General features: G+C 33.8%; 1 protein-coding gene across 2 annotated transcripts; it reads right to left on the bottom strand.

The window, feature by feature from the left end:
• Nucleotides 1-6,289: 6,289 nt before the first annotated feature.
• On the bottom strand, nucleotides 6,290-12,231 carry Jasper (JIL-1 anchoring and stabilizing protein). Of its 2 annotated transcripts, none has more exons than XM_071769727.1 (12): nucleotides 11,994-12,231; nucleotides 11,366-11,436; nucleotides 10,795-10,955; nucleotides 10,536-10,669; nucleotides 10,090-10,279; nucleotides 9,238-9,330; nucleotides 8,814-9,156; nucleotides 8,557-8,731; nucleotides 8,435-8,488; nucleotides 8,263-8,328; nucleotides 8,042-8,174; nucleotides 6,290-7,793 (listed from the first exon to the last, which is right to left on the bottom strand). In XM_071769727.1, exons 1-12 carry the CDS (start codon nucleotides 12,072-12,074, stop codon nucleotides 7,522-7,524), a joined length of 1,773 nt encoding a protein of 590 aa, XP_071625828.1. In that variant the 5' UTR covers nucleotides 12,075-12,231; the 3' UTR covers nucleotides 6,290-7,521. The 2 variants fall into 2 exon arrangements, with proteins under 2 accessions (XP_071625828.1, XP_071625829.1); XM_071769728.1 differs by having other exon boundaries at nucleotides 6,290-7,787.
• Between the last annotated feature and the right edge of the window lie 2,045 nt (nucleotides 12,232-14,276).

Here is a 14,276-nt window from a genome sequence, read left to right as displayed (position 1 = left end):
ATTTTTTTACTTCTGTCAGAATCCTGTAACTCATCCTAGTGTGAAATATTGCATTAGTTGCATCGCATTGGTTCTATGAATGTTAATTGAAATAAACAATAAATGACATTTTGAATAATCGCTCAATCTTCCGTGAGCCATTTATACAATAATATATTAAAAAAGTGAATTATACATATATGGTAAACTGAACTTTTAATGAAAATATTTTTTTAATTTTCATATTGTAGTAACTTATATTTAAGAATAAGCATGGCTACCAAATGTTAAAATTTTTTGAAATGGTAGCTCTGATTGTTAGCGGATTGCATATCAACAAACATGTCGTCGAATCGAATTATAGACGGGAAAATTGTAACGAAATTCCAATTTCCAGCATTTAACGCAGTGGCTTTTCCTACATTGAATTTCTCACAAATGGAAACACACATGGATCTGTACATAATTTAAATATTAAGCAAGGAAAAATTATATGCATACACAAAAATAAATTAAAAATTGAATAAACGAAATATAGGCTCTCCTGAATAAATCAAATAAAGGGAAGTGAGAGAGGCAATCAGAGCCACGCGCGGTAATTAATGCGCAACCAAAATAAGTCAATAATAAAATATATTAGTTAATACAAATTCGGACGTTTCGACACTTTTTTTGTGTCATCTTCAGCGTAAAAATGAAAATAATACATGAAAATTTCAGACGATAAATTACAGTCAATCGCGATAAGATGAGTCAATCAGTAGAAAAGCGCAGTCAAATCAATAAAATAAAATTCATACAAATGTTCGGTAGTCTGTCAGGATATGCAAATGCTCCGAATCGATCGCATCTTCGACGTTTACTCCTAGGTTGGAAGACCAAATAGAAAGGAGAGATTCGATTATTGTCCTTTCTAAACCGTGAATCGGAGTCGCAATATGTTAAAAAACGCAATGTATCAGTATTAAAATTACAATCACAAATCCTTACTTACGGAGCATTACAAACTAGTAAGTCGCAGTGTTAAAATGTACCTGTCGCTCTGACATGTCGTGAGACCGACGTATAGTTGGCAAACAAATTAAAAATTATTGAAAATTATGTTATCCAATCATTTGGAAATTATTTGGAGATATTTGGAAAAAACTTTTTAGAGTTTGGAAAACCATACAATAATCACAATTAATTAAAATCAATTAAGCGTATAATTAGCAGAAAGTGTCTAAAAAATATTTTTTTTTAATCCAATCGCTCCAGAATTATTTAGATAAAGTGTCGATATAATTTTCATTATTTAGAAAACAACTCTATTCTAATAAAAATTAATTAAAGGTCAATATTTCGTTTTAATGTCTGCACTATATAGTGCAATAAAGTGCACATACTTTTCTATGTATGTTTTGTTGGTAGACAGGCTGTGTTTCGATATTGACTGTAAGTACTGAAAATCTATAATGTTACATACGTCATCACTTTTTTAGTACTTTATAGTCTATACTAGACTACGTCGGCTTGGAGTCGGTTACTCCAGTATTACTCTAATCCATTTTGGAGTAAAATTAATTAATTCGGAAAAAGCCGTTCCTAAGCAGCTTTGCAGCTCTAAGCAAGCCTGCAAAGCTGCTTAGGAACGGCTTTTCCCAAATTTTAGCCAAATTAATTAACGAATCTCATTAAACTTATGCTCGTTTTAATCAGTGATATCAGCCGCAAGCTGGTACATAGCCGGATTTTCCATTTTGGCTCTTAAAAAATTTATAATAAATAAAATACGGACTCGCAGCTAAGCAACCCGACAGAGGTCGGTAGTGTTACTCCTGTCGATCCTTAAATATTAGATTAAAATTTATTTGGTCTCTATATCGGGTGTTTCATTTTAATCGCCCCAGGCAAATATTTCGAAAAATATGAAAGATACGGAAAAACGTTTCAGACAAAAGTTGTTTGGTTCGAAGGGGGACATAAGATGGTGTCATTGGTTTGACCTTGAGTGAACGTGCTGAGGTCATATGGAGTTCAACTTTGTTTTTTTAAATGGAACTCCCTATTTTTCATTGCATATTCTCGTAGCTTACCTAAAGAGCTTTTTAAAACCCTATTTGAGTATTTTTTCATGAAGTACTTTTCCAGTTACAAGGCTTGAAAGTTACTATCCCGCCGGCATTAGCATTACCCAAGGTGTACCGGCCAATGAAGACAAGACCCAAGATTTGATCCGGCCAGTGAAGGCAAGACCGATTGACTCACAAGTAGGGTCACATCGAAGTCACATTGTGTATTTTTGGTTTACAGCAAATGCTCAAATGTACTACTGTTCTGTTGGATACATAATTGCAACCCAATAACTTTCAAGCCTTGTAACTCGAAAAGTACTTCATGAAAAAATACTCAAATATAAGGTTTTGAAAAGCTCTTTAGGTAAGCTACAAGAATATGCAATGAAAAATAGGGAGTTCCATTTAAAAAAACAAAGTTGAACTCCATATGACCTCGGCACGTTCACTCAAGGTCAAACCAATGACACCATCTTATGTCCCCCTTCAAACCAAACAACTTTTGTCTGAAACATTTTTCCGTATCTTTCATATTTTTCGAGATATTTGCCTGGGGCGATTAAAATGAAACACCCTTTATATTTTTAAATTTAAATATTAGATGTACACACACAACAAAATATATTAATAATTTACAATGAATAAAAGACAAATATCTGAGATGTATATACCCTTGTTGACCTTGTCGATTTCCAAGAGATTGAGGATATGTATTATTATGAGAACTTATAATTTGTTTCATCTATAGAGTGTTATTGTATCATTCGACCATTTTCTTGATTTCCAAGAGATTGAGGATATATATTATCATGACTTGGACCGGCATAACTTGTTTCATCTACAGATTGTTGTATCATTCCGTCTGCATTATCTCCAGTTCTTTTTTCACATCCTATCTATATTAGGATGCTCATTTAAGTGAGATTTTAAGGCATCTATTCGATACATTCTAACTTTGTGACTGCAATATTGCAATTTGCATTTTGCATAAGTTTTCGAATGTGAAATATCGTGACCAAGTACAAATAATGTCTTTTTGTATTTTAGCTACTTTGTCTCTATGAAAACTATTCAAATGATCCTCTATATAGTTTGTCTAATTGCATGCTTAAGGGGTTAGTCTACCCTAGATCGGACAAAAACAGGCAAATTTTCAGGAATTAATTTCAGACAAAATATCGGTGATACATGAATAATTTTTTTTTCATTATCTTTATTAGGGTTTCAAGAACATGTACAAATTTTTTGGTGTAAAAAAATTTCAAAATGGCGATGAGGCATTCCTTCGCGCGCAATTATGCTTTTCAGACGGTGTACATGGTTTCTGAAATGTGGGTGGTCTGAAAAAAAAAATATATATGGTCATTAACTATATTGTATTGTCTTCGGAATGACGGAGCTTTTTTTCTCTCCTCGTTTTTGGCGTCAAGAAAAAAATTCTTGAATTTTTCACTACATTTTTGAAAAATTCAGGTGGTCTGAAAAAAAAAAAATATGGTCATTAACTATATTGTATTGTCTTCGGAATGACGGAGCTTTTTTTCTCTCCTTGTTTTTGGCGTCAAGAAAAAAATTCTTGAATTTTTCACTGCATTTTTGAAAAATTCAAAAATTTTTTTCTTGACGCCAAAAACGGGGAGAGAAAAAAAACTCCGTCATTCCGAAGACAATACAATATAATTAATGACCATATTTTTTTTTTTTTTTTCAGACCACCCACATTTCAGAAACCATGTACATACACCGTCTGAAAAGCATAGTTGCGCGCGAAGGAGTGCCTCATCGCCATTTTGAAATTTTTTTACGCCAAAAAATTTGTACATGTTCTTGAAACCCTAATAAAGATAATGAAAAAAAAATCGTTCATGTATCACCGATATTTTGTCTGAAATTAATTCCTGAAAATTCGCCTGTTTCTGCCCGATCTAGGGTAGACTCACCTTCTACCACAAAGATTGCAACGTACATACAATATACCAATTATACCATTCTCCTCTTGAGAAATGCCGCCAAATTGGGTAGGTGTCGTTTTTTCATTTTAGGACATCTTTAATATGCGTATAATAAAATTTAATTGTTTTTTCGCAATGGAAAATTCTTTCTCAATAATGTTATCACTTGTACAATGCTTGCATTTTGCTTCAAAATCGTTTAATTTTTCAAAATGCTTCCATACCGAATTATATTCGCTGCTATGCGACATTATATCTGCTCGGACCTCGGTATAATCACGAAGCGTGTAGTACTGAATATGACATATTAATTATCAAGAGAAATGTGTAAGATAAAACATTTTTTTGGGGAAGGTCTAAGGAACACAGTGAACGTTTAATAAACATAAATATTGACATATTGTTTGAATCTTGTTTAACTTTGTTTTTAATTACTTGATCGTAGTAGGCAAAATTTAGAAATTTAGATCAAGGTACATGTTTTGTCCACATTGTCAAGCTAAAAAGTAAAGCTTAGTTGTAAAGTTTATTATAAGAACTTGTGTACATTATAATTTATTACACGTAATGTACGAACTATTAAAACACGATGACAGCTGCTGTGATACGGAAGTAATATACGACATGCGTTGAGATGACTACGGAGTAGTTATCATGAATAATTATGGAAAAGGAGCGATAATTATATATAAATATTGACTTTATATTCCTTTTTTTAGAATAGATTTATTGAAAGAAATATTCATTGTTCAACATGTAATTTGTTCCGTAAAACGTTCCTTTTTGATTTAGAAAAAAAAATTATATATTGCTCACAGTAATACTTGAAATTCATATTTAATTTCGTATGAAAGTTATTGCGCAGTTATTTGTTTAATAAATTTATTTAAAAAATCTTTGATTTTACATTGTGACAAATCACAATTACGGTTTTATAGTACATATTTTTATTATTTTAAGTTTCAACTAGAATTTTCAGAAATGCATCAAGTATAGTAGTTTATAAATATATAGTTTATAAACTATATTTATCTTGGTAATAGATAATATCAAAAATAATAAAATTTAGTTATATTAGTAATAGTGAAATAAGCAATTAATTGCGTAAACTAAATATTTAAAATTAATTTAATTATGCATATACACAAACATTTATACTCCGTTCAACAAGAAATCATGGTTGATCAGGCATAAATAACGATAGGGCACAGAGCCGCAACAAGGTGTTCGCGTTAAATTATTTTTATTTTTAATAGTGTTGTCCACTACACTATTAAAAATAAAAATTACTTAACGCAAACACCTCGTTGCGGCTCTGTGCCCTATCGTTATTTATGTTTGATCAACCATGATCTCTCGTTGGACGGAGTATAGTATAATTAATTTTGTAAGAGGTAAAAATAAAATGTCACTACAATAAAAGTAATCAAATGTTTTATCATATTAAAAATCATAATTTTCGATGTGCAATTTTATTAATAAAATTACAAATTACTGGCATTTATCATTATGCGATATAAAATTATAACTATTCTGTGATTATTAAATATATATTTATAACTATGATTTAACTTAAATTCAGTATAATTAAAATATCTTTGTTTTATATATGTATATATTCTTGTGAAAACAAATTCACTTTTTAATTGTAGGATAAAATTATTTTATATATGTAAATAGATTGCGGACTTCATTGAAAGTAAGAAGTCAACGTTAATAAAAAAAAAAAAAAACTGGAAACAGTTTTCCTTATTCGATTATGTAATTGATGGGACCAAGGAATTAAAAAGGAGAAACAATCGCCTTTTTCGTTTTTAAAAAGAGATGTGCATCATTTTTTCTTACTTTCATTTTCATGTTTTTGAGCATATATATTTCTGTCCTTCAGTTTCAATGTTATCGTCAGCTGTTGCATATGAATGCGCAATCTATCTACATAAGTCTATAGATAAAAATATATTCGACGCCAGAACGTCTCTGCTACATTAGTTTATTTTAATTTTCGACAAAAACATTTCGATACAAAAATGACATCGTTAATTTCTGATATTTTCAATGTATTGGATATGTACTATTAATTACAAAATAAGGTTTAATACTTACCAATCATTAAATGTTTACAGTAATTGCCATGTCGCCCACGATAAAGATGTGATAATGTCCGAAAATCGTTAACTTATCTAATTTGTACAATTTCGGTATCGTTTGACAAGCACTTTAAAATTTTATTGTAATAGCAACGATTTTAGAAGATTTTTAATAAAGACAGTAATAATTCAATTATATAAAATAGAAGATTGACAATATTTTACGAACAATTATATTTATATCATAATTTTATATCATAAATATTGTTAAAGAAACATTGGTACACAATAATGATACATATTTTTATTTTTACCTTTAAAATGCAATGAGTATGAGTAATGTTGTTTCTAATGAAAAAAAACCAAAAGACAATTAAACTTGCGTTAAAAACGAGATGCAAGTACTAAGAATTATATCTGTATCGTTCATTGCGCTATAATTCTTATGCAATATGGTATTTATTTTGCTAACATCAATTATAATAACTAAATAAGTAAGTTTTGTGTGACAATAACAGTGTCTATGTGCTCTTTACAAATTTTTTCCATGGCACTGGCTGAATATACAAAGATAGTATTTTGATACATAACAGTATTATTTTACCGTCATGTAAAGATACTGTGTCTCATCTAATTTTATCCACTACATCAGCCATTTTTATTCGATACTGACAGTGAATGTTTGCCTGATATTGTCCAGTTAGTGATTGCAGATATTGCATCAAGTAATAATGTGAGTATATCGCGACGATATAATGTAAATATTTGGTCAAATTCATGAAATAAAATATAATAGAACTCAATCAAAAGATTATTTTCCACGTGCGCAAAAGTGCTATCGATCGCATTCACAGAATTAGCTTAAGATACTTTTACGATTCTTATTTCTTCACTCGGTAACAATACCAGTATTATTGTAACAACAGCTATTTGCATGACTTATATATGTAGGAGTTAATTTCTGTTTTATACTTTCGTTAAATAATGTGGATTTAAAAAAATAAATATACTTAAGAAACTCATAGATATATAATGGAAATCGACGATCAGTTGTCTAGTTAAAGTTCATTAACACTAATTACATAATTGCATACGCAAGCATTGCATATATTCTAATCTTGTGGGTAAAGATTAGAATAATAAGATGAAAATAAATAAAGGGATGTGTGTAATAAAGGATAGCATGTTAGTTACGTTTCGCCAAATAAGTTACATTTTACCGAATTTTATCATATTCTCCGAAATTATTGTAAATCTGTAAGAATGCATCGTTAAACAATAATTTGTGCTACATTTAAACATGGAAAAAAAATTATATTAGCCAAAATATCGTTTTATGAATGCGCTCGATGTACTTCAACTATAATAATGCTCCTTTTTTAGTACCGTAACGTACGTACAAGAAAATAAGTAAAAGTTTACATTATCAGATAAAAAAGTTTACATATGTTACTTGGCTGCTTCATCTTTAGGACTCGCACTTCTAGTAGGCACTTTTGCTTCTACGTCCCTTTCAGCAATTGGTTCTGACTCTGCTTTTGTCTCTGCTTGTGCTATTGGTTCGGTTTCTATATTTGCTTTTGGTTCCAGCTCAGTTGCCGCTTCCGGTATTTGTTCACGTTCTGCCTCTTGTTCTACTGTTAGATCTGCTTCAATCGTTGTATCTGTATCCAGTTGATTACCACTATCATCTGCAGGTAAATCCTCTGATATACCTGTATCTATCAATATTTATAATAAATATGTATCACAAAATACATTGTTTAATTTCAATATATAATTTCTAAGCTTTTTAAAATTTATTTTAAAGGATTTTTAAAAAAACTTAGGCCCAGTTTCACAAATGTCAGTTAACTTTTAACCTTAGGTTAACTCACTCTTCGTCTCTTTCTAAGGGGGACGTTTGTAAAACTGGGCCTTATAGATCTAGTTTCTCAATATTCATTAAACATACGTATAACAAAATTACCTGAACAAGCAGGATCGGACATCAATGAAAATACTTTCTCTTCAGGCATATCTTTCGTCAATTTTTTGAAATGGACCACTTGATCCGAAAATGATTGCCAAAATGACTGACCCTCAGGTATAGTAAACATAGCCTATATATTTTTCATTTGATAAGTATATGACAAAAGAAATAGATTTAAATAATTGTATTTTCGTTGTTCTTTACATGTGATACATTACCTTATACTTGTTATATATATGCTCAGCTTTTTGTCTAATCTGCTCCGCTTTTTGTTTAAAAATAGTCTACAAAGAATATTATATGTATTATATTAAAATAGAAATAATAGTATTATGTATTTCACAAGCGTTATAATATAATGACATACGCATGCCCGTTTTATATACATACCCCTTCTTCTTCGCTTAATTTCCACTCTCCTAGATTCCCAATATATCGTCGCAGCTAATATAAAAGACAATTAGTGAAGAAAATGCAATATTATAAAATAATTAAAAAATTCGATGTATTACCCTTTTTACTGTTTCAACAATATGAGGATGTTTCTTCAGCATTAAAGGATCAATTGGAAGAGCCAAGATATCATCCATCGCTTGTAAACATTTATCTGTATTGGCTCGATCCAGTCCAAGATTAGATTTTATTTGAGCATCTAATTGTAGAAGTTGAGCCTCTATACGAAGCCATCTGTAACATTGTACATGTAAACACTTGGTAAATTTTAAAATAAACCCTCTAGTAAGTTGAACGGCACAAGATTTCTCTATACCTCAGTTTATATGTTTTGCGATGAACGGCCCCATCTTTTGTCAAAAGTCGTTTTTCATCTTCCGGGACGGGTACATTAAAATCTAGAGAATCCTTCACTTGTTCCGGCAAAATTTCACCGCTCTCTAATTGTGCTTTGAGTTTCATAGCATTTCTAGCAGTTGACCAATCCCATTGCGCTCGAGCTTTTTCACTTTCAAAAGACTTTGGCCTGTCTATATCCAGCTTAATACCTACATGTTCCCCAGCAAATGTACGAGCTAAGAGAACTCGGCTTGGTGTATCAGAAGATGTACCACTCGATACTACGGTTCCATCAAGAATCGAACCTTCGTTATTTCTTTCTGTAAATTAGATAAACGATATCTCTCAAAAACAAGTTATAATTTTAAGAAATTAAAAAAGCTATTCACACAAATGCCTACTTTCGATAGCAGCTCTTTTTTTATGCGTCACTGGTGTTATTTGATGCTCATTAGAATCTTCGTTTTTCGCTTTACGACCTCGACCAGAATGTTCTAAACAGAAATAATTTACAATCATATTATGTTACCTTAAACACAAATATGTAAAGAATAACCGACTTTTTTTACAAATAAGTTTTGATAAAACATAATTATGTATATTTTTTCCGGGGGGAAAAATTATATTTTTCTCCAAATTGAAAGAGAGAATTCAGTGGACCGATTATAAAACAGTAGGGACATAAATAGATAAACAATATTTTCAAAAAAACAAATATTGTGAGTTTATTAATAAAAAATTATGTGAGAGATACATTTACAGACAAAAATTTAGATTTCTGTATGCGAATTAACGACAGCTGTTCCAACAGAACTAATCTTTTTAATTCTTTTGTAGACATTTTCCGAGTTTCATTGGATTCCTTAAGCCTTGAATATTTTTCAGATATTTCTGATGGTGAAGTCTGCGTTTCTTCATCCACCATTATATGTATTGATGTAAGTCTCTTTACTGTGCTCCTACCTTTAAATATTAGTTATTATCAGGGTAATTGATTTTAAATTTTGCAACGAATAACAGCATATTTTGTGACATCGATAATAACCTACATTTCATAATTGGAACATGATTATTACTTTAACTGATGCATTAATAGAAATAATGGTGTATCAAATTAAGAGTAAAAGCTAGTAAAAAAGTCGGTTATTTAATAATAATTATTTGAATATTTTTTACCCATAAAATTGCAGAATAATAGATTCTTTGAAAACTGCACACCATAACAAAAGATTATTATAGATACAAGTTTTTACCTGTATTGGTTTCGGTTTCATCTGAACTTGAAAAGTCTGCAAAGCGTTTGGGTTTAATCTTACGCCCACTGCGGCTAACCACTTCTTTAGGCGATTCCTCGCCTTGTGAATCCAAAGCAGCCTCTTGTTTCGATGTATCATTCGCAGCTTTTCCTCTACCACGTTTTTTCTTCACTTCTGGAGTATCTTGCTGCATTGTTATATGTATTCAGTATATGTGCAAATATATGTATTTGATTACATTACATATTTACATAGACATGTGTACAAAGGTGTAAGGAACAATCGCACAAACTATTTAAACTTTAAAAATGTCTGTCGGCAGTTCCTAAATTCCTCTTGGAGTACAAGTTTGTCAATAACTGTTCTTTTAAACAGTATTGCAAAGTATATGTTAATACTCCAAAGCATTTTCATACAAATAGCAAAAAACGAGCATTCCTTACCGGAGTGTTGGAAGTAGCTGTAAGAACTTTCCTCTTCAAAGGTTTCTTTTTTTCTCCTTCGTCTATTACTAAGGAACCAGTTTCCAGGTCACTGTCTATAGCGCTGACAGCTGGCACTTCTGTTGCTTCAGCACCTTTAGACAAAGTATTAGTTATAATAATTGATTTGTGTTCCATTAAAAAGATTGTATTTAATCTATTCACACTTCATGATAGTTATTTATTATGAAGTCATTAACAAGATAATATCGGTAACTACCTTTAATAGCAGCAATATCTGCTAAAGGTTTGTTTCTGTCATTTTTAAGTTCTTGTTCAAGTTGCTGTATGCCTTCATGAAAGAACTTCCGTCGGTTAGGTTTGCCATATTTTTCTTTATTTTCGGCATAGGTGTACAATTCCTCAACTTTACAAACAGCTCTGCAAGATTTAATATCACGATAATATTTGATCAAATATCCTTTAATGATATTCATTAGGAAAACTAGAATTATAGAGGGTGACGGGAAGGGGTACTATTAGGGCTCATGCACAATGCCAGGAATAAGGAACAAGGAATTAAACATAGTAGTCGCATCTTTTTTCAAGACGCAGAGTCTCTCTTTTTTCAAGACACAGAATTCTCTCTATGTTTAATTCCTTGTTCCTTATTCCTTTCATTGTGCATAAGCCCTTACGTATCTTTTCACGAGGTAAAAATGCAAATAGTAAGCAAATTCACTGGAGTATCTACGATTTCATTGATCAAAATCTAGTAAATCTGTTCACTTTTCTCATTTTCACCTCGTGAAAAGATACGTAATAGGTCCCTAGATTATAATATTACTTACGTTTCTCCTGTACCATAAAAGTAAACGCTATATCTAGCATTTTTGGAGTTTGGATCATTGACTTTTTCGACCTGCAAACAAATGAAGCAATATGCAAACAGATGAAGCAACACGCGGTGAGCTTTGGCCTGCGCGTTTATTTTCAATAGCTCCAAACGTGAAACGCAGGCTTGGTATATGACAAACAGGATTGAGATATACGTTTCTCCACGGAGAATACATTAACGGTCCACGCGGAGATATTAATCTCAAAAATTATACATATGATTACATGGCAAATTACAGAATATATATCCTGGCAGGAGTGTACTAACGACGCGCGTTAATTAGCGTGGTCGGTGACGTGCCACTTGGCCAGATCATCGCCGGTGTTGTCGCGCGTTCCGCGCGGATCCCGCGCTTTTCTCGCTTCCTACGTGCGAGAACCGCGCGGTCCTCCGAGACGCAGTCGCGCGCACAACAAACGCGATTACTCGGCCGCAATCTCTGAATAATTTACGTCACCTCACCATGCAACGTCCCGGTCGGTGAATCGCCGAGGATGAGGACGCGACGACGCCGCCGCGTCCGACATAGCGGCCACCGGGATGCCTGTCTCGTCCCGATAGCATCCCAAACGCGAACTCACCTTGGCTGGCCATGGCGGGTAACCTCGAACTTTGGCGAACACCTTGTCACCGGCGAAAAATCGTTTTAACAATTTCACCATGATGACGAGTGATCCGTTATCACGGCACCGGCTCGCTCTGTCGTACGTTCACGCTCGTCGTAACGCTGTTGCTAACGGTGTGGCGTAGTTAATCGCGCAGACACATCGCACAAAACACCGCGACAACCGCCATTTGCATGGCAAGCACGATAAATGAAAACACGCAGCAGAGACACGACGCTCAGCTCCGATTGGTCGATGGTCGCCGCGTCAGCGAGTGGCGGATCTACCCGCGCAAAGTGGCGCGAGCACGATTGATTGGCGTAGCCAGACACGCGATCGCTGATTGGTCGCGAGCGCGCGTCGTGGCCGACCAATTGTCTCTCACTGGTGGTCGCGACGGCTAGCGTCACGAGGCGTCACCGCGGCGGTTTCGATCAAACATCGAGTTAACTCATATCCGTTTCTACTAATAAATATTTTTGAGAATACTCCACAGATCGAGGGTAAAAATTCGAGGGTTTTTTTTTTACGTTTTTAAGACTTTCAGAAGCTTTTGCTAGCTAGGTTATTACAGCGAAATTCCTAACACTCCTTAATCCAATCTTTCTCTTATCTCTCTGCGTTAAGCGTCGTCTACAATGGCAGCAGGAGTATACAGTAATGCTAGGTCTACAATGCGAGTCGTAAAGTCGTGAGTCGTAAGAATTGACCAATCACAATCGAATTTGAGGAGAATAATCGACTGTGGTTGGTCAATTCTTACGACTCACGACTTTACGACTTGCATTGTAGACCTAGCATAAGACGTAAGCAGTAATATCGGTAATAATTTCGTCCGCCAGTGAATAAAATCAGCAAATTCAATTTATTTCTCGATTAACTGGCGCAATATATACAAAAATGCACAACGTTTCGGCTCAAGATTCGAGCCCTTTTCAAGTGCGAACTATATCATCTATTGACTCGTCACATAATTAATTAAAGGTGGAAGCACATAAAATTGCAGGAGCCATAAGCAGAAGGCAGAAGCCATATGCGCAGAGCTCTACAGATACCATAGCGCATGCGCATATGGCTTCTGCCTTCTGCTTATGGCTCCTGCAATTTTATGTGCTTCCACCTTAATACAGATTCCTGAGTTCACGAGCATGTTCCCGCATGGCCATAAAGGTCAGGCAGGAATTCCGTAATAAATTTTGCGTATGACGGATTCTTCGTTGCGACATGTTACATGTATGCGAGTGCTTGGGAGACATTTTAGCAGTAATAAGCAGTAATAAGTTAGCAGTAGTAAGCAGTAATAAGTTAAGCGGAAAGCACACACTTCTGCACAACGCATAATGCGTAAGCATAAGAAAATTGATTGGTTTACTTCCTTATGCACATATGTATGGACCAATCAATTTTCTTATGCTTACGCATTATGCATTGTGCAGAAGTGTGTGTCCGGGCCCTTATGCCCGATCTACAATAGCTGTAGTAAGCTGTAGTAAGCCTAAAGCCGTAAGAAATTGACCAATTACAGGCGAATGTGAGGAGAATAATCGACTGTGATTGGTCAATTTCTTACATCTTAAGGCTTACTACAGCTAGAGTCCTTTTAGGCCCGGTCTACAATAGATGTCGGAAGTCGGAGTCGTAAGAAATTGACCAATCACAATCTATTATTCTCCTTGCGGTCGAAGAATAATGAACTGTGATTGGTCAATTTCTTACGACTCCGACTTCCGACATCCATTGTAGACCGGGCATTATAAAGGCCATTGCACGTAACAAAGATTTAGCCATAATCGTAAGGCCGTAAGAAAACCAATCACAGTCGATTATTCTCTTCGCGCTCGAAGAATAATCGAGTGTGGTTGGTCTATTTTCTTATGACCTTACGATTACGACTAAAACTTTGTTACGTGCAACGGCCTTAAAGGCCATGATGACAGTCGATTATTCTCCTCAAATTCGATTGTGATTGGTCAATTCTTACGACTCGCGACTTTACGACCTCGCATTGTAGATAGCATAAGACGGTCTTGAAATAAGATCTGATTATGAATACCGGCCATAGTCTTCAAGATCGTCTTAAGTAATGTCTTAAGACGCTAATACGGCTCTGTGATTGGTTCATGACATCTTAAGATTGAACTTAAGGAAATCCTGCAGTGACTGGCGAACTTCCTCGATGTCGATAATGTCAACCTTTCTAATTTTGTTTTCCCTATATCTGTCTTTGTCTAACGAAATGACATCTGCCCTTTTTTCGAT

This window comes from Temnothorax longispinosus, chromosome 2 (genome assembly GCF_030848805.1).
Source record: "Temnothorax longispinosus isolate EJ_2023e chromosome 2, Tlon_JGU_v1, whole genome shotgun sequence".
In the NCBI taxonomy this organism is placed as follows: Eukaryota; Metazoa; Arthropoda; class Insecta; order Hymenoptera; family Formicidae; genus Temnothorax; species Temnothorax longispinosus.
This window is presented reverse-complemented; position numbering and strand designations above follow the sequence as displayed.